Source organism: Leucopleurus acutus, assembly GCF_964270905.1.
Source record: "Leucopleurus acutus genome assembly, chromosome: 4".
NCBI classification, from domain to species: domain Eukaryota; kingdom Metazoa; phylum Chordata; class Mammalia; order Artiodactyla; family Delphinidae; genus Leucopleurus; species Leucopleurus acutus.
This window is the reverse complement of record NC_139146.1, coordinates 116,703,615-116,728,232: the sequence shown is the minus strand read 5'-3', so window position 1 is coordinate 116,728,232 and position 24,618 is coordinate 116,703,615. Positions and strand designations below refer to the sequence as shown.

General features: G+C 40.4%; 1 protein-coding gene across 2 annotated transcripts in view; it reads right to left on the bottom strand.

Annotated features, from left to right (window-relative positions):
- Positions 1–24,492, bottom strand: part of ENOPH1 (enolase-phosphatase 1) — a 35,630-nt gene extending 11,138 nt beyond the window's left edge. Inside the window, exons 1-2 of one of the 2 annotated variants that reach the window (XM_082838343.1) lie at positions 24,191–24,492; positions 1,245–1,346 (exon numbers count right to left, since the gene is read on the bottom strand). In XM_082838343.1, the coding sequence (XP_082694469.1) occupies positions 1,245–1,346; positions 24,191–24,274 (186 nt within the window). In that variant the 5' untranslated portion in view covers positions 24,275–24,492. The remainder of the gene's footprint in view (positions 1–1,244; positions 1,347–24,190) is intronic. The other variant, XM_082838344.1, reaches the window with a different exon arrangement.
- Positions 24,493–24,618: the final 126 nt, after the last annotated feature.

The window sequence follows — 24,618 nt, the reverse complement described above, 5'->3', positions numbered from 1 at the left end:
CTTTCCTGTATCACTAAAGCTGAAACTTAAACCAAGAGGCATGTTATGTGTGAGACAAGAGATAGCACAAAATGATAAAATGTTATAATAAGACCTGGTTTGTTGATTCACTTACTAGGATCAACAAACTAGGACTTCAATTAAATCAGATCATTTTCTCTGCACTATAACTAACTGAGGAAGAAATAAAGAAAATCTCAGTGAAATTAGTTTATGCCTGGAATTCAATGAAAAGAAACTAGTGAAGCAATGTCTGGGGTTGGTTTACATTCAGTCTCCTGCAATCTCCCACATCTTGCAAAACCTTAATAGCTATTTAGAAGCTGTTTAGCCTATGACAATGCATATGTCCAATCCCTAAAGACTCAATGATTTATTTATATGCTACAATGAGGGATTATGTATGTTTCAACAACAGGAGTTGAGACAACAAAAAAAGGTAAAGAAGGTAGTGTTTCAGACTAACCCTGAGTTATCTAGAAAATTCAACAAACCCAAATGCCCCATGCCTCAAAGGATGTGACCCTCTTTCCAATCCTAACTTCTAACATTATAGAATTTACAGAAAGCCTTCCACATTGTCCAATGTAGAAAATTAACTCAGAAAAGCCAGAGAGTTAGCTCTGCATAGCATGTAAGACCTTTGCCAATGAAGCAATTTTAATAAGAAAAACAACAGATCGGGAGTTCCACAGCACACGATGTGGAAGAAGAAAGACTGAAAACTGGGGAGGGATCAAAGTAGAACAAAGTACATGTAACGAAGGCGAAGGCAGGTATGAAGGCTGGGCTGAATGTGAGCTGGGGAGAGAGGTATGTGAGGGCCCAGGAACTCTGTGGAGGGGCAGCAGGGGCTCATGCCATGAGGAGAAGAGAGTGGAGAATGAGGTGATGAGGTGTTATCACTTGGAGACATTGATGAAAAATGTGATCAGATGGCACAAGACCCTTTTGCATTCCACCCAGAAATGACTTAGTTTTATAAATACATGATATTTTATGCAACTGAAATAGCTCCAGAAAGAGGCAATTGTAGAGACAACAAACTGCCACTGATGTCATTATATCTGGCGTTTTAATTAGGTACTGTGAATTCCTAAGCAGGCAAGTCACTACAACGTCCGTGCCCTGTGAATCCAGAGCACTTATTTTAAAATATGCTCAGAGAATATTCTAAGTCTTTAGGCATCCTCAGTTCTAACACCCTTGGGAATGTAGAAGCAATGGAATAGAAATATCCCAACCTGTTTCCTCAAAAGATTGATATCCTGCTGGCACTCCTCTTCTTCCCAATGTGTCTGCAGATACTCTTTAACATTTTCTTTGATGTAAGGAAATAAAATGTCCTGGATAAAAGTGCAAAAGAAAAAAACAAGAATTAGCTTTAGTGGTTTGCATGAGATCAAGTTCTTCAACAATCTCACCTTAACTAATTCTAGCAAATAAGACAATGAAAATTTCATTGAAAATATGAAAATTGGTGCTCCGGATATAGGAGTCAGACGGAGACTGAGAAACAAATGAACTAGATCGAGGGTCAGCACCTACAGCCTGTGGGCTAAATCCAATCTTCTCCCATTTTTGTAAATGAAGTTTTATTGGAATGTGTCCACACTCATTTGTTTACAGGGTGTCTATGGCCACTTTGGGGCCACAATGCAGAGCTGAGTACTTGTAACCAAGACCATATAGCCCTCAAAGTCTCAACATTTCGTATTCAGTCTTTTACAGAAAAAGTTGGCTGATTCAAACCAGATGGCTAGACTATACATCCTTGAGGGTAGGGATCAAGTATACCCTGCTCACAGCTACATCCCCATTGCACACCACAGTACTTGGGACATGCACGTAACTCAAATATCTTGTGACAGAATGATGTCCACGTATGACAAATGTTTTTGTTGTTGTTGTTGTTTTAATTAACTAATTTATTTCTTTATTTTTGGCTGTGTTGGGTCTTCACTGCTGCATGTGGGCTTTCTCTAGTTGAGGTGACCGGGGGCTACTCTTCGTTGCAGTGTGCAGGCTTCTCATTCTGGTGGTTTCTCTTGCTGCGGAGCACGGGCTCTAGGTGCACAGGCTTCAGTAGTTGTGGCATGCGGGCTCAGTAGTTGTGGCTCACAGAATCTAGAGCACAGGCTCAGTAGTTGTAGCACATGGGCTTCGTTGCTCAGCGGCATGTGGGATCTTCCTGGACCAGGGCTCAAACCCGTGTCCCCTGCATTGGCAGGTGGATTCTTAACCACTGAGCCACCAGGGAAGTCCACAAATGTTTTAAAAAAACACCTGATCATGATGATTCTTTCTTGGAAATCAGAATACCTACAGAATTACCCTATGTATTCTGATGTGCAAAACAATTCAGAAATAAATAACCTGTCAGTAATCCATGCATTGGGAACATGATTTTTCTTAGGTCAAAATTTTTACATCTACTTGCAATTGTAGTGTATGTATCTTTTCAAATCCAATTTGACACATTCAGGAAAATATTAGTGTCTACTATATACTAAGATATGCTACTGCGGCATGGAGAAGGGGATTGAAAAGATAAACAAGTCACAATCCCTTTTCTCAATAAGCTTCTGAAGAATCTAGTGGGGGGGATGGAAGGTAAACAGAGAATCGTAACATGGTGCAATGGGTGAGACAGAGTATGAGCAGAATGCTGCACAGATCCGGGGTGTAATGGCCCTGCAACAGTCTTAGCAATAATCAGTCTGAAAAAACAGAAAATAAATATATGCTCTGAATAGAGACAACAGGTACACAATTCAGAGAAGGACTTACATTTTAAGGGAAAGTCTATAATCAAGTGGAATCCAAGAAGTCTGTTTATTTAAATTGATTCACTCATTTATTTATTTAAATATGCACCAAATGCCCAGTACAGGGCAGGCCTTTGTGGCAAGGGCTGAGGATATAATTGTGCGCAAAACCCATACGTGATCCCTAATCTCAAGGAGCCAAGTAGCAGAAACAGACATTAAAGTTAAGGTGGTACTTTAATAAATGGTACAGACGAGAGGAACATAGTACTACTAGGGCATAATAGGAAAGTTTGACCTAGGGAGGGAGGTCAGGGAAGCCTTCGCTGGAGAAGTGACAACAGAACTGAGATCTAATGCAATGATTCTGAAAGTGAGATTCAGGACCCCTGAGGTCCTGAGACCCTTTTAGAAGGCTCCACGAGGTCAAACTATTTTCAAAAAAATACTAAGATGTTATTTGCCTTTTTCACTTTCATTCTTTCAGGAGTGTACAATAGTTTTCCAGAGGCTACACAGGTGTGATATCACAACAGACCCAATGCAGATATGAGAATCCAGCCATCTTCCTAGCCCGTTTATAAAATGTAAAACAATGTCTAAAACAGTCTTCTAACCATGTTTTCCAAAACAAAGAAAATATTCTTCATAAAAATATATTATTTATTAAAGTTAACAAATTAATAGGGTTTATTGTTTAAAATGAATAAATATTTTTGAATTTCTCAGTTTTAATTGCTAATATGGTAAATGTTGATCAATATAACCCACATAGGGCTTTCCTGGTGGCAGAGTGGTTAACAATCTGCCTGCCAATGCAGGGGACACGGGTTCGAGCCCTGGTCCAGGAAGATACCACATGCAGTGGAGCAACTAAGCCTGCACGCCACGACTACTGAGCCTGCACTCTAGAGCCCGCGAGCCACAACTACTGAGCTCGTGTGCCACAATTACTGAAGCCCTCATGCCTAGAGCCTGAGCTCCGCAACAAGAGAAGCCACTGAAATGAGAAGGCTGCACACTGCAACAAAGAGTAGCCCCCGCTCGCCGCAATTAGAGAAAGCCTGTGTGCAGCGACGAAGACCCAACACAGCCATAAATAAATAAATAAATTTATTTTAAAATATATATATATACACATATATGTGTGTGTGTGTATATATATATATATATATATATATATATATATATATATATATATATATATATATAAAACCCACATAAACAAAAGTTCTTTGGGTCCTCAGAAATTTTTAAGCATGTAAAGGAATCCTGAGAATAAGAAGTCTGAGAACCACCCAAAGGTGGATAGGACTAACCTGGAGAAGACTAGAGGAGAGAATGTTACACACAGAGAGAACAGTGTGGGTAGGGAAAGACTCCCGTAGTGTGCAAAAGGCCCTGGAGACAAGCAATCCTCTTCCCTGCAGAGAGGGCTCACTAAATGTAAAAATAAGAATGGGCTCCAATTCACTAAGCGCCAGCATGTGCTACTGCAGGGTCATTTGTGCCAAACAGCACACCCGGTTTCTTCTGATTAGTACTAACCAGTAGCAGCCCACCACCCAGCTTCGTGCTGAAAACCACTGATCTGTGTCTTCTCCCTCTCTTCCCTTTCCGCTTCCTCCTTATTATAAGCTTCTGCATCATGAGATTTTCTTAACTACTGCTACAATAGAGTGAACAAGGGCAAAAAGAGAAGAAAGAAGCTGGCAGAGGAGAGGGGGTGGGGGGATGGGCAAAGTAGGTGAAGAGGTACAAACTTCCATTTATAAAATAAATAAGGCATAGGGATGCAATGTACAGCATAGGGAATATAGTCAATAATACTGTAATAACTTTGTATGGTGACAGATGGAAACTAGACTTATCCTTATTTTGTAGTGTATAAAAATATCAAATCACTATGTTGTATACCTGAAACTAATTTAATATTGTAAGTCAGCGATTTTTCAATTAAAAAAAAAGAAAAAGAGGAAGCTGACAGAAACCTTTTTATTTTATTTCCTGCTAACAGGCCTGGGGGATGACATGGTTAGGACATAGTTAATAGATCATTATGAATAAAACCATGTTTTTTAGTGTGCATAGAATTTCCCTGACTGGAACAGAGGCTTGGCTCCATAATTAGAATTTTTTTAACACTTCAGAAGACCCAATTCTAAGTTCAACTTAAATTGCACTCCCAAATGCAAATATACAACACAAGAAAGCTATTTTGGATTTTTTTTAAATGGTAGGACTGAAGTGTTTACCTCTCTTCACAATACGTTTTTCAAATTTCACCTGCCCCAGTAAAAATAAAGAAGCCATTCGGGTTTCCCTGGTGGCGCAGTGGTTGAGAGCCCACCTGCTAATGCAGGGGACACCGGTTCGTGCCCCGGTCTGGGAAGATCCCACATGCCGTGGGGAGGCTGGGCCCGTGGGCCATGGCCGCTGAGCCTGCCTGCGTGTCCAGAGCCTGTGCTCCGCAACGGGAGAGGCCACAACAGTGAGAGGCCCACATACCGCAAAAAAAAAAAAAAAAAAGAAGAAGCCATTCAATTTTGCTTGTTCTCATGGTGCATTCCAGTAAGTAATGGATCACTCAGCAGATTCAGAACAGTGTGATCAGACAAAATTTTCAGCATACTTGACACAAAAGCTTTGTTTAAGCTCCATAAAATCTCATTTTTGATCTTAAAGAAGGAAAACGAAGAGCCAAGATTGACAGCTTTCCTTTTCTGCAAGAGATTCCTTTTACTGGGCTGATATACTTCTGATTTTCTTGAAATACTCGGTTTTCTCAGCATGCCCCTCCTCATTCCTTGCTTTCTCCCACTTAGCATCTCTCCTGCACTCATGCACTGTGGCAGGACTGCAAACCCGCCCCCACTTGAGAGTGCTATCTGAGAAGATGCAGCAGAATCGAAGGCGCACATACACAGCACTTCTTCTCCTAGGCAGACACACATGTGCAGAGAAGAAAGTAAAAAAAAAAGTTTACTGTCCCACTGGGTATGCTGCAAAATAATTGGAAACAACCTAAATCGTCATCAGCTAGAGAATAAACGGGTATATTCATACTCTGAAACATTACATAGCAGTTAAAAATGAATGTACTAAAATTGTATTTATCAACATGAATATAAACTCTAACATATGAATAAAAGTCTAATACAAAATGGGATGTGCTAAGGGACTCGGTTATAGCTGTAATGTTCTATTTCTTTAAGATCTGAAACAAACATAATATGAAGGTTTAATTAGCTTTGTGGTCGGTGCATAGTCATTACATTAATCTTTATCCTTGCTTGTTTTAAATGGGTTACAATTAAAAAACAAACAAGCCACCTTTGATCCCTCGTCCTACACCTTTCTCATTTGGTCCTTCTCCTCCAGCGCCCAGCCTCCATTACTCCCCAACTCCTAAGCAACTGGAATATTCCCCAGGGAAAACTTTTGGTCAGATTCAGGGCCACCCAGTAACTGAAGAGCTGAAGTACTCAAAAAATTTCTAAACGCATGCAGTGCTGTATTATTTACTTTGTGCTTCACAAAGTTGAATTTCCTATATCCAGCTTTACTGGTACCAAGAACAATTCATGAAGAGCCTGTTAATCCTGAAAGCCCAGGTCCTTAATCTCTGTGGGAGAGCAGATAAAGAGTACAGACTACAGGCAGCATGCCAGGCTGGGGTCCTACCTCTGTCTTTTACTAGCTGTGTTCAAGTAACTTATCCTCTTTGAGCCTGTTTTCTCATCTGCTAAACGGCAATGACAATACCAAGCAAAGTCACTGCAGTCATTAGAGATAATCAGATGAAAGCACCCAGTACCTTACCACTAATTATATACTCCTGCACAAACATTTAAACTGGGCAAGGATCACCTTTACCCCAATTTAGTGATAAATAATTGCAGAGAAGTCCCCAGAGATAAATCACAAAGACAACCAACTCATTCATTCAACATTTACTGAGGACCTATTGAGTGCCAGACATTTCTGATAACAGAGTTATAAACCAGAGACCCTCTCCTCAGAGAACTCACAGAAATAAAAGGTTAAGATTTCAAACAATTCTAAACTTTTAGGAAAAGCTTTAGAAATTACTTTAGAACTCCTCGTCATCCAATTTGCCTCTTTCCTCTATCCATAAAACTCCCCTCTGCACTAATACACAAAGGCAGGCAATGAAGCTTGAACTTAGTATAACTGGAATTGGCATGCTAGCAGATCGAACAGTCTATTTTAGTGCAAAAGTGTTACTGCATAACATAAAAGTACATGGGGCAAATAACTAAATTGTGAAGATTTTATCCATTCTTTAAACATACTTATTGAGCATCTATCATGCAAAAAAAATGCCTTCAAGTTGCTTATTTTTAAAAGCCAATAATTATATCATAGCCTGATATGTACTACGATACCAGGTAAGAATGCTCTAAAAATAGACTTTTTAAAGTTAGTACTTATTGCCCAAACCTGCCCATTGAAAATTTTCAGGCTTTAAAATTAATTCCAGAAATAACTGTGATGATAAATACTTTAACTTCAGTTATAGTTATAATCCATTTATAGATAATTTCAGAATTCTATAGTATGTAAAAATGCTACAATAAACCCAGGATTCTATAAGCATGTAAATATTTTTAGTTCACCAGTCACCTATGGGGTTGTTACAGTAGTACATATAAAAGGCTACAGAACTAAATGAGAGTACTTGTCTTTCAGGGGACTATGATTAAATTCCACTAAATGTTAGATGGGATACTCTGCAAGCAGAAATTTATTATTCTACACAGCTCAACGACAGCATTCTGAAAAAGCTCCACTAGGGCTACAATATTTCTGACGATCTAATTAAAGAAGTTGCCTCATAAATGTTCAGAAGTCCAAATATGGATTTGCTTTATGGTCAAGTGGCTGTTTTAATGAAATGTCATAGAATCAATAAAAATAAAATTGTTGCTATAATATTTACTCAAGTCTCCTTTGAAGAAAATGGGTAATAAAAAAGTAATGGGTAATACTACTGCTATTTAAAGAAACTATTTTAAAAGGCTTCCAAAGGAACCACACAGTGCAAATGATTTATAGTATTTGAGAACTTAATATTTTTCCAGCCAGAAAATTAAACAACACAAAGGCAATATTGGTGGGCTATTAGTTCTGTATTAATCTCAGAGGATAAAAAGCAAAGGAACAGACTTCCCTGGTGGCACAGTGGTTAAGAATCCGCCTGCCAATGCAGGGGACATGGGTTCGATCCCTGGTCCGGGAAGATCCCACATGCCACGGAGCAACAAAGCCAGTGAGCCGCAACTACTGAGCCCACGCACCACAACTACTGAAGCCCGTGTGCCTAGAGCCTGTGCTCCACAACAAGAGAAGCCACCGCAATGGCCCGTGCTCGCCGCAACTAAAGAAAGCCCGCACGCAGGAGCGAAGACCCAACACAGCCAAAAACTAATTATTTTTTTAAAAAAGCAAAGGAAAATCAAGTAGCTTGATGGATCTTAAGAACAAATCACAATTCTTGGGACTTCCCTGGTGGTGCAGTGGTTAAGACTCCATGCTCCTGATTCAGGGCATCCAGGTTCGATCCCAGGTTGGGGAACTAAGATCCCACGTACCGCAACTAAGCCCGCACGCCGCAACGAAGACCCAGCGCAGCCAAAATTAATTAATTAATTTTTTTAAAAAAATCACATTCTCTAAATAAAAAATAGAGCATAATCGTATTTTCGGAAATGTCTAACAGATAAAATCTAAGAGAATATGGACATAAAGGTTTACAAAGGTTTTCTCTGGGTCATGAGATACCTAGGGGAAATCCCCCCCTTTTTTTGACATATTTATTTCTACAATGAAAGTGTATAGTCTTTTTTTTTTTAAGATTTTAAAAAAATTTTTATTGGAGTATAGTTGATTTACAGTGTTGTGTTAGTTTCTCCTGTACAGCAAAGTGAATCAGTTATACATATACATATAACCACTTTTTTTTAGATTCTTTTCCCATATAGGTCATTACAGAGTATTGAGTAGAGTCCCCTGTGTTATACAATAGGTCCTTATTAGTTATCTACTTTATGTATAGTAGTGTGTATATGTCAATCTCAATCTCGCAATTTATCCCTTCCCCACCTTCCCCCCGCTGGTAACCATAAGTTTGTTTTCTACATCTGTAACTCTATTTCTGTTTTGTAAATAAGTTCATTTGTATCATTTTTTAGATTCCACATATAAGTGATAATTATATGATGTCTTTCTCTTTCTGACTTACTTCACTTAGTATAATCATCTCCAGGTCCATCCATGTTGCTGCAAATGGCATTATTTCATTCTTTTTTATGGCTGGGTAATATTCTATTGCATATATATACCACATCTTCTTTATCCATTCACCTGTTGCTGGACATTTAGGTTGCTTCCATGTCTTGGCTATTGTAAACAGTGCTGCTATGAACACTGGGGTGCATGTATCTTTTCGAAATAGAGTTTCCTCCGGATATATGCCCAGGAGTGGGATTACTGGATCATATGGTAGTTCTATTTTTAGTTTTTTAAGGAACCTCCATACTGTTCTCTATAATGGTTGTACCAATTTACATTCCCACCATCAGTGTAGGAGGGTTCCCTTTTCTCCACACCCTCTCTAACATTTATTGTTTGTAGACTTCTTTTTTTTCTTTTTCTTCGCTGTGCCACACAGCACGTGGGATCTTAGTTCCCCGACCAGGGATCGAACCCATCCCCCCTGCAGTGGAAGCGCAGGGTCCTAACCACTGGACTGCCAGGGAATGCCCTGTAGACTTTTTGATGATGGCCATTCTGACTGGTGTGAGGTGATACCTCATTGTAGCTCTGATTTGCATTTCTCTGATAATTAGTGATGCTGAGCATCTTTTCATGTGCTTTTTTTGGCCATCTATATGTCTTCTTTGGAGAAATGTCTATTTAGATCTTCTGCCCATTTTTTGATTGTGTTGTTTTTTGTTTCTTCTTTTTCTGACATAGAGCTGCATGAGCTGTTTGTATATTTTGGAGATTAATCCCCTGTTGGTAGCTTCATTTGCAAATATTTTCTCCCATTCTGTGGGTTGTTTTTTCATTTTGTTTATGGTTTCCTTTGCTGTGCAGAAGCTTTTACGTTTAATCAGTATAGTCTTTTCTTAAATTGAGATATAACTGACATATAACACTATATTAGTCTCAGGTGTACAACATATTGGTTCAATATTTGTATGTATTGTGAAATGATCACAATAAGTCTAGTTGACATCAATCACGACACAGTTAAAACAAAGTTTTTCTCTTGTGATGAGAACTTTTAAGATTAGCCCTCTTCGCAACCTTCAGATATACAATACAGTATCATTAACTCTAGTCACTGCGTCATATATTACATCTCCGTGACTTATTTGTTTCATAACCGGAAATCTGTACCTGCTTGAACACTTCTAACAATGGAAAATGTACTACTTCTTGGAGTGGCTCATGCCATCCATCAGAGTGCTTCAGCAGTTGTGGTATTAGAATTACTCCTTAAATATCCTTCCTGAAGACCATACTAGGAGCTACCAAAAAGAAGTTTCGGTGCTCTGGCTGCTACAAAGGGCCACAGGGGCTCAGAAATTATAACTTTGCTGTCCCTATTTTCAAGGGGTAAGCAGAGACATAGCCGTTACCCTTTGAAAGCTGAAGCGTTTAAGGAATGAACATTAGATTTCATCATCTGCATTCAAAAAGAATAAAATGTGTTGCTCATAAGACAAGTGTCTTCTAAATCACATTAAGAAGATTAAACTGTAATTCGGGTTTCCCTGGTGGCGCAGTGGTTGAGAGTCCGCCTGCCGATGCAGGGGACACGGGTTCGTGCCCCGGTCTGGGAAGATCCCACATGCCGCGGAGAGGCTGGGACCGTGAGCCATGGCCGCTGAGCCTGAGCGTCCGGAGCCTGTGCTCCGCAACGGGAGAGGCCACAACAGTGAGAGGCCCGCGTACCACAATAAAAAAAAAAAAAAAGATTAAACTGTAATTCAAGAAAGATAAACTATAATCTAATTAATTGCAATGACTCACATCTCACAAAGGAAGGTTATCATTACAAGGGGCTAGTAGTTGGCATAAGGTTTTAAAAAGAAGCACAGAGACAGAAAGAATATCAGTATCTCATGAGCTGCAGAGAGGGAACCCTGACTGGCTCTAGGATGGAGTCCAAGTCCCTATGAGCAGAGAAGACAGGGAAGAAACTGACATTTACTTCCTTGAATCCACCTGTCATCTCTGCAAGGTGACTCCTTTGAATAGATGAAGAAGTTGAGGCTCAAAAAGGTTTCACTCTATACTGAATAGTGTCAACTTCAGAAAATATATATGTAGAACACATATACTGGGACAAAATACACTAAACTGTTGAGCAATTATCAAATGGTTAAGATATGGTGATCTCTATTTTCCTTTTTATATGTTCGTCTTCCAGACTGCATCTTAGTCTATTGTACATTTTTAATCATGATGCTATTTAATAGAAGAGGCTGATCTGAAAAATCAAAAATCTAAAATCCAATCAAATAAATGTATGTGGTTTGCCCATGGAAAAAAAAAGGAGAGCTCTTTAAAGTTCTTATTTATCATTCATATTGTTTAAAAATAATTAAACTTGAAAAAAGCACCTCTTTTTTGGCACGCGGGCCTCTCACTGTTGTGGCCTCTCCCGTTGCGGAGCACAGGCTCCGGACGCGCAGGCTCAGCGGCCATGGCTCACGGGCCCAGCCGCTCCGCAGCATGTGGGATTATCCCGGACCGGGGCACGAACTCGTGTCCCCTGCATCTCCAAGCGGACTCTCGACCACTGCGCCACCAGAGAAGCCCAAAAGCACCTCTGAAATAGTGTTGTATTAGTTTCTTATGGCTGCTGTAACAAATGACTTCAAACTGTGAGGCTGAAAACAACAGATAAACATCACTGATAAACAGATAAACATAAACAGATAAACATTCTCTTGCAGTTCTGGGGGCCAAAAATCTGAAATCATAATGTTGACAGGGCCTGATTCCCTTCAAAGACTCCAGGAGAGGTTCCATTCCTCGCCGCTTCCGTTTTCTGGTCTTGTAGCTGCATCGCTCCAATCTCTGACTTTGTGCTCACACTGCCTCCTCCTTCTCTGTGCATCTATCTTCCCTGTGTCTCTTATAGGACACTTGGCATTGAACTTAGGGCTCACCAGATAATCAAGGGTGATTTCTCCATCTCTGTCAATACTCCTTTTTTCCAGTAAGTTAACATTCATAGGTTCCAGGGATTAGGAAATGGATATCTTTTGGGGGGCTATCATTCAGCCCACTAGAGCTGGCTTATTTTATCATTGTATAATCAATATTGTATTTCCAATTAGGAACATCACCGTTTTTGAAAGCAGATTCTAATAAGACATGACAGATTAAGTGACTATGATGTATTAAGTGACTATGATGTACATTTGAATGTACATTGAAACATGTATGCCACATGTTTTAATATTGAGGGTGAATGCTAATATGAAGTATGTTATGGGCTACATTAAATTCCTTGAATGCTGTTTTATTTTAACAGAATATTGCTTGATAAAAGAAAATCATTTTATTGTCCAAAAAAAAAAAAAAGGTTTCAATGCTGGTACAAAGTAAAGCCTAGACTCAACCCCAGGTCTACTGAATTCTAATGCCTGAGCCTAACCAGCTCTGGGGGTGAATGACTTCGGGGAGCACAACTCATTAGGATCATCCAAATCCCTGGATACTGATAATATATTCTCTACAGAAACTTCTAATACCATTTTTCTCAAAGAGATCTGTACTAAAAAGAATGAGAGATTTTGGTTCACCTGGCAGTTCTGTAACAGTTCTAATAAGTAGGAATAATATGAGTAATCATAGTAATAGTGGGAATAACTGCCAACACTGACTAAGCCCTCACTATTCCAGGCACTCATTCTACAGTCAATCCTTAGTGATCTCATCTAATCCATGATTTTAAATACCATCTGTTGCTGATGACCCTCAAATCCATAGCTTTAGCCTGGACCTCTTCCCTGAACTCCAGACTGCTTTTTTCCAGCTGCCTACCCCAGATCTCCACTTGGATGTCTGAAACTCAACTCTTGCTTCTAGCCCTTAACCCTACTCCTCCCACATCTCCCCCATCTCAGTAAGTGGCAGCTCCATCCTGCCAAGATGCTCAGGCCAAAAGCCTTAGAGTCGTGCTTGACTCCTTTTTCTCTCACATGCCACATCCAACCAATTCATCAGCAAATGAGTTAGCCCCACCTACAAAATACATCCAGAATCTTACCACTTCTCACCATCTGCCACTGTTCCCAAGGCACTCCAAATTTACTCAATGAATTGATTAATGAATGGCCTGAATTATGTCATTTCAATCCTCATAATAGCTCTATGAAACAAGTGCCCTTATTTCCTCCATTTCACAAAGGCACATAAAAGTTAAGCATAAATTAAGAAACTATGGTTATAGTTTATCAAACAGGTCTTTTTTTTTAGTTTGAAGAGTCAGATCCCCAGAACCCGATAATCCCAGGAAAAGGGATCTAATTAGCTTACTGGACCCACACAAGGTCCGGGGCAGGAGTCAGCCAGTCTCTCGGAGCACACCACGTTAGCTGCCAAGTGCCGATCTAACCATGGGCTCCTCTCTCAAGTCCCACCCAGGCCCCACTGCCAGCATTACCACTAGTTTCCAAACCACATGTGCTAGTCTCTCTCTACTCAGTAAAGGGTATCAGCTCCACACTTTTTAGACTTAAGAAAAGGAACTTGTTAGAAGGTCACATAATGAATCATTGAAAAGAAAATCAAGTTAAGAAATGAACCGCTCACGTACATACCCAGAAGACAAAGAACCCTTTTCTGTATTAAAGAATTCTGTGTTTGAAAAGAAATCCATGCTTCTGAAATGGAGTCCCCTGGGAAGGGTCCAATGAGTTTCCAGTAGGGCCTCTGAGGACAGAGCTACCAACTTTCCACACAATGCAGAAAGGTGATGGAGAACCAGGTGCAAGAGGGTCAGGGTGGCTTGGCTCCCACCCCTCTTATGACCCCTACCTGAACCAAAACCAATTTTGAAAATTAAGTGAGTTAATAAATGTGAAAATTTAAAGTTTTATACAAAAATAAGCTTTTACTGTAAAAAGAATACTTTTTTTTTTTTTTTTTTTAGTGAAGGGGTGACATGGGGTGAGCCGTAAGGATGGAAAATTTTAAGAACCATCAGACAAGGTAGGACTTTTCAGAGCTAAACACAGGATATCCTTTAAAAGTTTATCTGAGCAAGATAAAGGCTTATCTATGTATTTTCAAAACAGGGGTTATTTATTAGAATTGGTACCTTTTTGGGGGTCAATGTGACTACATTTCTTTCAAGGATCTAAGTGACTTTACTGTATGCATAGGGAAAAAAATCAGGAGGAATGTTCACCAAACTCTTAATGACTATTGCTGGGTGGTAGGAGCAGAAAGGGCATTCATTCTCTACACTAAAATCTTCTGTAATGTTTGCAATTCGTAACAAGTGTGAATTAATTTTTGAGGAAAAATTTTGGGGAAAAAACACTTCCCTCTATGCTCACATTAACAGATACAAGTTTCCACAGAATAACATATTTAGCTCTTTAAATACTTAAATTTAATTGTTAATCAAAATTTTTTTATAGTTTTTAATTTCCATTGTTAACTGACTTCTTTCTCTAAAACTAAGAGGTTTTAGAAATCTTGGGTCAATGAATATTCTAATGAGACTCTAGAAATACATCAGTTAAATTGCATACTGTGCAAATAAGATAAAAGTATCACTTTGAGGAAATCTGAAATAGCAGGGATAGCAGAAGTGGGAGAAGCAATACCAGCCATTCCCAGGCCCATTCTGGAATGCATCATATCACCATCAACAAGCATTTGCTGAATGCCTTATGTGCAAGTACTATGCCAGGCTCTGCTTTCTGCCCTTAAGGAGCTCTCTCAGCATCGCTGGAAGACAGCACACACAGACACCACCACAAGGCAGCATCTGCTACAGTGGCAAATACAGGGCCCTGCAAAGGAGGGAGAGAGAGGATTTTGAAATTCCTGCTTAAACAGAAGTCCTGTGAAAGCAGAAGCAGGTCTTACCTGTGTATTCCCATAACCTAACGCAATAAATATGTTTTAAATTAATAAGTATATGGAACCAACTTGCACTTGGAGAGGAAAAAGTATGACATCCCAAGCTGGAGGAATGGTGGTGGCACGAAAGTGTGGCATGACCCAAATGGGCATGTTCAGCTATTAAAAAAAAAGTGTAAAGAAATAGAGGAATAGAAAGTTGGAAAACCCAATTCACTGAAGTTGAGGAGTTGAAACTATCTTTGAGCCAACAGGAAACCACAAAGGATTCTGATGGTGCAAAGACAACCTGTTAACGTTCCTGTCTTCCTTACTAGGTTCCTTAAGGATGGCAGCAGCATCTTTAAGGATTTTGGTTGCCTAGCAGAGCCTGGCACATGATAGGTATTCAAATAAATGTGAGGGAAAAGAAGGGAAGATTGATTAGGCTGGAAAGATTATGCAAGTGCCATGATACGGAAGGCGGTAGACGAATAAGAGACCAGAAATTAAGGCCGGAGGTGTTTTCTAATCTACCTCATGATATACTCAGACCCAATACAGTGATTCTCCAAAGGCTCCTCCCCTTGTCTCAGGTTGAATCAACAAAATTCCTCTCACATACCACCGTGGGTATATCTCCCTTTAGGAATCCTGAGCAACTGGGAAGGTTTGGGGAATGTTGATCAACCCATCAACAGCTACTTATCAAGGCAGTCCTGCCATTCCAGTGCCTCCTCAAGTTCTCTGAGGTTAGCCAAGTTCTGCATCTTGTTCTTAGCTTATATCTGGCCAGGGCCATAAGGAGCAGAGGCGGAGGTAATCACAGCGGGTTTCAGTAAATGTTAGTTCCCCCTTTTCCACAATGACCCTTCACAAGCACTTTCTGTCTCCACCAAACAGTCTGATATTTCCTGCATTATAATCAGTGTTTCTACAGGGCTTTATATTTTTCAAAGGTTTTTGCACTCTATCTCAATCTTCATCACTACCTTATAAGCATGACGGATCCTACTACCGCATTCTTGAAGATGAAAAAGCCTAAATCCCTAGACTGAATGAAGCCAGGGAAGATGACACAATTACAGTTACTAGCATCAATAATAAACAGCACAAGTGGAAGCAAGCTCGTGGTTGCTGTCCCTTGTGGGTAGTCTTCTAGCAGTTTCATATTGAAAGCAGAATGATAAAACTTACCAAATGGATATTTAACTAAAGTTGGGAGATACTATCAGACAACACAAGCTCTCTTCTTAGAAAGACCATAAAATTAACATAACCGTTTTCATGAGAAAAAAAGTGTCAATTTCAACATTTCTTGATTATTATCTTCCAAAATATATCGTTAGAATATAAGAGAACATAAAAGAGTAAATTACAAGTATTGTTAAACAATTGAGAATGTATTAGCTATTTCTAAAAGTGCTTTAACATAAAATATCAAGATATTCCAAAGAAATTCATTAAACAAATGTCAGAAAAGCATACAAACATGATTCTGCTGTTAATTGAATCAATATCTTTATCATTTTGATTTTCAATTACTTCAAATAAATATTATTTGTAGGATCAAGGATTTGTCTGCTTAATTCATATTTTCTAACACAGAACGTTCAGTTTGTGATCTCTTCTTTTCCCTTAGTCTTGTTCGAACCTTGCCAAATATCTTGTTCTTTAAGGTAAAACTCCAGTCCCTTAAACACTGTCTTTACCAACCTCCACACCACCACAATCCTTAAGAGAAACACAATCTTTAAAAAAAAAAAAAAAAAAACTGTCTATTTTTAAAAAAATTTATAGATCCTATCCAGTACCATAAATAATAAATTTCAAGACAAAACTGGAGCTACTATAAAGCCGAACTCTGATGTAGCCAAAAACCTGTAAAGGGATCTATTAGTCAGAAATGTTGGTGCTAGCCAAGTGTGGCAGAGAGGAAACTGCCCCCTACCCTCAAATGTACATGTTCCTAATCCCCAAAACCTATGACTATGTTACTTTACTCAGCAAAAGGGGCTGTTTTTAAAGGCATGATTTAAATTAAGGATCTCAGGATGGGGAGATTACCCTGGATTATCTGGTTGGGCCTGATATAATCAAAGTCCTTGCAAGTGAAAGAAGGAAGTAGGAGTGTCAAAGTCAGAGAGTGAAGGACCAATCTGAAGATACTACTCTGCTGGCTTTAAAGACAGAGGAAGGGCCCAAGAACCAGGGAATGTGGGTAGCCTCTAGAAGCTGGAAAAGCAAGGAAGAGTTTTCCCCTAGTCTCCAGAAGGGACACACCATGCCAACACCTTCCTTTTAGCTCACTGAGACCTATTTCAGAGTTGTGACCCTCCAGAACTGTAAGATGATAAATCTGTACTGTTTTAAACCACTAAACTTATGGCAATTAGTTACAGCAGCCACAGGAACTAATACAGCAGGTTAAAGCAAGGCACTACTCACCTGCCCATCTGCCAGGACACTTAGAGCCTTATTCTTCAGGTCCCTATTGTACAGACATTCAGTGAAATGTTTCTACTAACAAATTATCTAGAAAATGACATAAGATGGTGGTAGTGAGGGAGAAGAGGGAGCCGCAGAGGAATTTTGGAGATCTGTCAGGAATTTTCAGGCCTATTATCCTGCTTCCCTATTAAGTACACATAATTCCTTTCTATTTCTATTATTAAGAAAGTTGTTTTTACAGTTCAATTTCTGGAAGACAATTTGCAAAAGCTGGGGAAGTGGCCACTTGCTTAATGGTTTGTTGTCTACCAGTTTATTTCATCATCTTGCTCTCCTTTATCAATTTACTTGACTTTTGAGAGGTTTTGGTTCTGTTAATGATAGACCTCCCCTAATTCACCTACACCCTTGGTCTGCTCTATCACCTCCTCTGAGCCACTGGAAAAGAGGAGTGCTAACAGACCTCGGCACAGGTAGAACTTACGAATTTGTATAAAGCCTAACTACAGGGACTTCCCTGGTGGCACAGTGGTTAAGAATCCGCCTGCCAATGCAGTGGACACAGGCTCGATCCCTCGTCTGGGAAGATCCCACATGCCGCGGAGCAACTAAGCCCGTGTGCCACAACTACTGAGCCTGCACTCCAGAGCCCGAGAGCCACAACTACTGAGCCCATGTGCCACAACTACTGAAGCCCATGTGCCTAGAGCCCATGTTCTGCCACGAGAAGCCACCACAATGTGCACTGCACTGCCTGTGCACTGCAACAAAGAGTAGCCCCCGCTCGCCACAACTAGAGAAAGTCCATGTGCAGCAACGAAGACCCAACACAGCCAATACATAAATAAATAAAATAGATTTATTAAGAGGAAAAAAAAAAGCCTAACTACAGAGTTCAGTCCATGGACCATAGTATCACCTGGGAACCTGTACGAAATTCAGCATCAAGTTCTGTTCCACATTATTCAGCAATAAAAAAGAATGAAATCTTGCCATTTGTGAAGTGGATGGACCTAGAGGGTATTATGCTAAATGAAGTAAGTCAGGCAGAGAAAGACAAATCCCATCTGATTTCACATATCTAAAAAACAAATGAACAAACATAACAAAACAACAGAGTCATACATACAGAGAAGAAATAGGTGGTTGCCAGAGGGGAGGGGGTTGGGGGATTAGTGAAATAGGTGAGGGAGATTAAGAGGTACAAACTTCCAGTTACAAAATAAATGAGGATGAAATGTTTAGCATGAGGAATATAGTCAATTATATTGTAATATCTTTGTATGGTGACAGATGGTAACTAGATATATCACGGTGATCATTTTGTAATGTATAGAAATATCTAATCACTATGTTGTGCACCTGGAACTAACATAATATTGTAGGTCAATTATACTTCCATTAAAAAAATATGTAGACACTGGGAGGAAATGCATCAAAATGCAAACAATGTTTATCTCTGGGGGGGTGGAGATTATGGGTGATTGTTAATTTTTACTTTATGCTTTTATGTATTTCTAATTGTCTGCAATGAACACATATTGCTTGTAAAATTAGAAAGAAAACAATAAATGTCATTAAAAATGAAAAAAAAGTTCCTTTCCAGATCTTCTGAATCAGAAATTACATTTTAGACAAATTTCTAGATGATTTGTAAACACATTCAAGTCTGAGAAGCGCAAAGAGCCATTGGCAAGGGTACTCACCATGACCCACTTACTATATTGTAGGGACAAATATTCTAATCAGATTCATACTTTCAGTTAATGAGAGGTTCTTAATTATTACAAAGATTTTATTTCCAAGCACAAAAAGTTTTCCTAAGGCATAAGTGAAAAACATGCCCCCGCCCCTGCTAGTACCCCTGCCCACTACTCCTGACAAGATTTGTTGAGATGGTGGATGAAATAGTGATTGTAAGGCCAACTGGCCCGAGGCAGGGGAACACAATCAGATTCACAGGTTGCATCAGACCGAAATTCTCCAGACCACCCAGTTCCAGAAACTGCCCTGGAGACATTCCGGACCACCCAGTTCTGGGGACTTTGAAACCAGCCCAGCCTTCCCGCCTTTTGAGGGGCGGGACTAACGGTCCCCCAGGATACCCGAAAAGACCACCAAATAAGGAATACCGGGCGCCCTCCCAGATTCACCGCACCCCTTTCCCTTCTTCCCCTATAAAATCTTGCCCAACCCTCGCCCGGGTGCGACTTCTCTGGCCCCTTTCTCTCGGACCAGTGAACCTCGCCCGGAGCGCTCCCTAATAAAGCTCACTTGAAGCTTTCCTCTGTTTCGCGGTGCCGTTTGTTAAGATCCGACCCTACAGTGATGGAAATATATTTATTTTTATAAAGTTTTTTCAAGGGCTAAACATTCATTAAATGTTCACAGTAGCCTTATGAGGTGGATATCCCCAAAGTACAGTTGAGGGAATATGTACCTAGACTCAGAGACATTAACTAACTTGCCATAGATCATTTAGGCAAGAGCCAGAATGCTAATCAAGACTTGCAGTCTCCAAGCCCATCCTTATAACTACTACTCTACGAAGCCAATCCTCATTATTTAAAGATTCTGTATTTGCAAATTCTCCTACTCACTAAAACTTATTTATAACCCCAAAATCATTACTCACTGCACTTTCCCAATTTTTTGAGGACAGGTACATACATGAGGAGAACAGCTAAAATTGTGAAAAACCAGATGCACGTGTTCCCAGTATGTGATGCTTTGCCTTCTTATTTCACCTCTCATATTTTAAACAAGTACCCTTTTCAAGGTCTACTTAGCACCACATTTTTCGCATTTTGTGCTTTTTGTTGGTGAGTGTGCAGTTTAAAATGGTCCCCAAGCAAAGTGCTGTCTAGTGTTCCTAAAGGCAAGAAAGCTGCCTTACAGAGAAAACACATGTGTTACATAAGCTTCGCTAAAGCATAAGCTATAGGGCTACTGGCAGTGAGTTCAATGTTAATGGATCAACGATATATATTAGATAAGGCAAACAGAAACACACATAAAACAAGGTTATGTACTGATCAGCTGACAAATATGCTGTGACCAGAGGCTCACAGGAACCAAACCCTGCATTTTCTCTAGGGGCAATGATTCAGTGTTTGCTAAGATGGCGTTCACGGTAACTTCACAGAACATAACTGCCGCAACTGTTGTTACATGTACTAACTTGACATGTAATGGCAGGAAAGGCACCAAATTATAGAGCGTTTTCAGAAACAAAACACCATTTTCTCCAACTCAAAAACAATAGTTGAAGGTTCTTGACAGGATAACCCCAAGGACTGGTAATGGTGTTATTTCATAGCTTACAGACTAAAAACACTGGAATAATACAATGCACAAAGTCAGAAAATGAATATTACATCACACAGACAAAGATCAAGCAGTGGCTCTGTGAGGTGCATGCAAGATGATTCAAGGGGAGAAGGGAAGTGAATACAATAACATTCATTTACACTTATTTAAATCTCATCTTTAAATTCCAATTTACTTTACAACTTAATAGTACAGTAATATGTGTACACAATAAATTCTATTGGTAGTGCCTGCCTGCTCCAATTCTGCTGATGATGTACATGACCAAAAAATGTTGGGAGATCACCACTGTAGAGAATCAAAGTTAGCGCTTGAAAAGAAAAGAAAAACCCCAGAGGCACACGTCCTGCAGTGGGCTGGTGGCTTTGAGGACTCGCATGCACTGGGAACCATCTATTGCTGCTCTGTCCCCAACACATTGTGAGGATCCTCACAAAGATATCCCTCCAGGCATCAGTTGATTCATATGAGAAATTAATTAGCTGGTTGTGACACTGATTAGATGATCCAAGCTAGGAACCCTTCGCTTTCTAGAAATTTGACCAAAGAAAATAAGACATAATAGCAGGAAGTAAAAACATTGTTTATTGTTGCCCGGAGCCCAAAGGCTGAAGGCATGCCCTGATAGAGCAACAGCCTGTCCTCAGAGCACTCAAACTGGGAGGATTCTATGGTATCCCATAAGATATCCAGCACTGTTAGTGTCATCTTATATAGTTAAGTTGCATCATATACACATTCAACTCTAAGTGCTCAGCAAAAAGAGAGAGAGAGAGAGAGAGAGAGAGAGAGAGAGAGAGAGGGAAAAAAAAACACATAACCAGAGCTGGCAATCTGTCTGCCATTCTACTCAATGAAGGTGTTCTGTTCCCTTGGACAGTCTCTCAGTTCCTCAGTGTCTCTTACAGCATGAATGGTTCATTGTGAGGCTAAAGTTTGACACAATATATTTTTCATCTACATCACCTAATCCCAAACCAACTTCCTCTGATACTCAAAGGAAGAAGCAGGGATACATTTCAACCCTGAAGGAAAAATGGCTGCATATGACTTACTGAAAGACGGAATCAATCTCCAAAGAGAACTGATTTCCTAAGGGTAGTTCAAGGGCAATTTTTGAAAATACTCAACTTTCACAGTGTACGCTGACTGTAGAAGCAACCCCCCAGATAAAGTGAGACTCAACTATAGTTATTCTGTTCCAAGGGCTCACTCTTATACCTACCACCTAGAGGTGGTGTATATTGAAATTTGCTGCCATATACTTTTATGGTACTTCTTACTGATTAAAGTGCTCTCATACCAGCTGTGTCATTTAACACCCACAAGGCCAGGCAACGAAAATGGAACGAGCGCTGTGGTTCCCATTTCAGAGATCGAGTGCAATAATGGAAAGAGTAAGAGTTGAGTCAGACAATTTGGTTTCAAATCCCAGGCATACTGTTCAATTTTTCAGAGCCTTAGTTTCCTATCAGTAAAATGCAAAGAGTACACACACCTCACCAAGTTTTTGAGGATGAGTCAAGTATACAAGCTGCAGGTATACATTACTCAATGTTTCCTTACACCATTCCACAGGAAGGAGGGCTACAAGTTCACACACCTAATGTGACTAATAAAGCCCAAGTAGAACAAACATCGCCCAATTCCCAGCTCCATGCTCAGAGGTCCAAGAAGCATATAACTTAGCATCTCTTTAAAAGGTGTTCAAAAAGATAGAGATACTCTGGTAAAAGTTTTTCTGGTTCAAGTAAATTTGTGACATGCTAGTCTCTTTAAGGCTCACAGTGTGTGTGTGTGTGTGTGTGTGCAAGTGTGTACATGATATAAAGGCTCTGAGAAGGTGTGCAATAAAGAAACCTGGTTGAATACATATAGAACATTCCCCCAAAGTGGATTTAATAATGGAAACCTTTTCTGCATAATTACTAAAAACAGCCACACAAACATAATGTTCTTCTGAACATACTTTTAGAAACACTGGTTTTGGTAAATTAATGTATAACAAACTAACAGACGATTATATTGTAATAGATTAATATTAATAAAAATAATAACAGATTATAGAACAAGGCACAAGAAACTACCCTTTAAACAAGACCCCGAATCATTTTTTGGCAGTCTGGTGTCAAATCCAAAAAAAAAATCTATTTGGGAATTCCCTGGCGGTCCAGTGGTTAGGGCTCCACACTTCCACTGCAGGGGCCTGGGTTCGATCCCTGGTCGGGGAACTAAGATTCCACAAGCCAAACAAAACCAAAGAAACAAATCAAAAACAAAAAAAATCTATTTAGATCATCAAGGCATTTTTATTCTCAGAAAGATCTCAGGATAAGTCTTTCATAAACAAAGATTCCAAGAAGTGGCTCGTGTCATCTTACAGAAGACATAGTGGGTAAAAAAGGTGAGAGACACATAATGTTTTGTTACAAAATTGATTTGCATGAGGTATCTTACTCCCTAAATCAACTTTCCAAGAACACTACATATGCCATATAACAACTACCTGTCCTGTCATTATCCCTGGTCTCCTGATAACAGTGGCAAGCAAGAGAAAGCCAGAATGGAGATAGTGACTTGTAGACTATAAACCACAAAGTGAGGAATCCTTTTTATCTTTAAAAACTACAAGAAAGCAGTTATTATTTTTCCTACTTTGTACTTTCCCTCCTTTCTCGGTTATTACTGCACGCAAGCACTTCTAGTGAATACTTCTATCTTAAACCTCTAGAAGTCAAATAAGAGAAGACCAGGCCCGAGGAATTCTTTAAAAAATTATATTAATATTTGATATTTACTTATCCTGGCAAATACAATATATATATATAAAAGGAACCTGCTCTAATGCAAAGTTGTAAGTTTGTGAACTAGGTATAGACAAGTGTTGGTTAGCACTGACATCCTAGGAGGAAGGCTTTTGGTAAGAACTTTAAGCTTCCATGGTTTTTCGAAGAAAATGAACGGAATCTAGACGTTTGCTAGCCTAGTCCAGTAACATACAGTGTGCATTTCGGCCACTAAGAGCAGGAGTGGGAACGGGCCAAGAGCAACCATTACCGCCTATCACCAGGGGTACCTGAAAAGTCATCTTCATCCTTCAGCCTTCCCATTTTACTAGACTAGAAGCCTCAAGGACCACTAGATCGCGGCCGCCGCCTCGCCAGGTCCAACCCGCCACAAGGCGGAAGCTCACCAGCGAGTCGACGCGGCGCACACCTGCCCGGCGCGCGGCGCCCACAACGCTTCACCTTGCTGCGGCGTACCTGCCCTCCTCGGCCCTTCTTCACCACCACCTCCATCCCTTCCCACCTGCAAATAACCGAGGGCAGGGACGCGGGAAGGTGAAGACGGTGCGGAAAAGCATCCCAGCAATCCGCCGCAGACTACCTCCTCCCATCCCAGAGCCGCTGCAAAGCCACATCGTTTCTCCCACGCCTCGTGTCTCTAGTGCAAGGTCTGCAATAGTTTAAAATTTTTGTTTTAAAGCACAAGTAACTTCCCCGCTCCCTTCCGCCCCTCACCTTCACGAAAGCAATCGGGGTTGTGGTACCTTCGATATCTAACAGGATCACAGTGACTTCGGCAGGCACCGAAAGCACAACCATTTCCCCACCGGCTGCTACTACGAGAATCGGCCTACTGGTAGGGAGGGCGGAGGGCCGTGCCGCCTGCGCCCAGCAAACTGCTGGGCTTCCGACAGCCCCGAAAAGAGTCCCGGAGCGCACAACCGCGCGCGGCCTGACGCACGAGGCGGAGAGGACACGTCGGCGCCCCTGAAAATAGAGAAACCCGCAGCACAGGGACCTTGAACTCGCAAGCTGCCCGGGCCTGGAGGCCTAGACCACGTGGGCATGGAAATGGGGCGGTCCTCGCGAGGTTCCGATGGGGCGGGGAGAGGTAATGGCACCGACGTCGATTGGCCGCTAGAGGGCCTCTAACCCGATCAGTC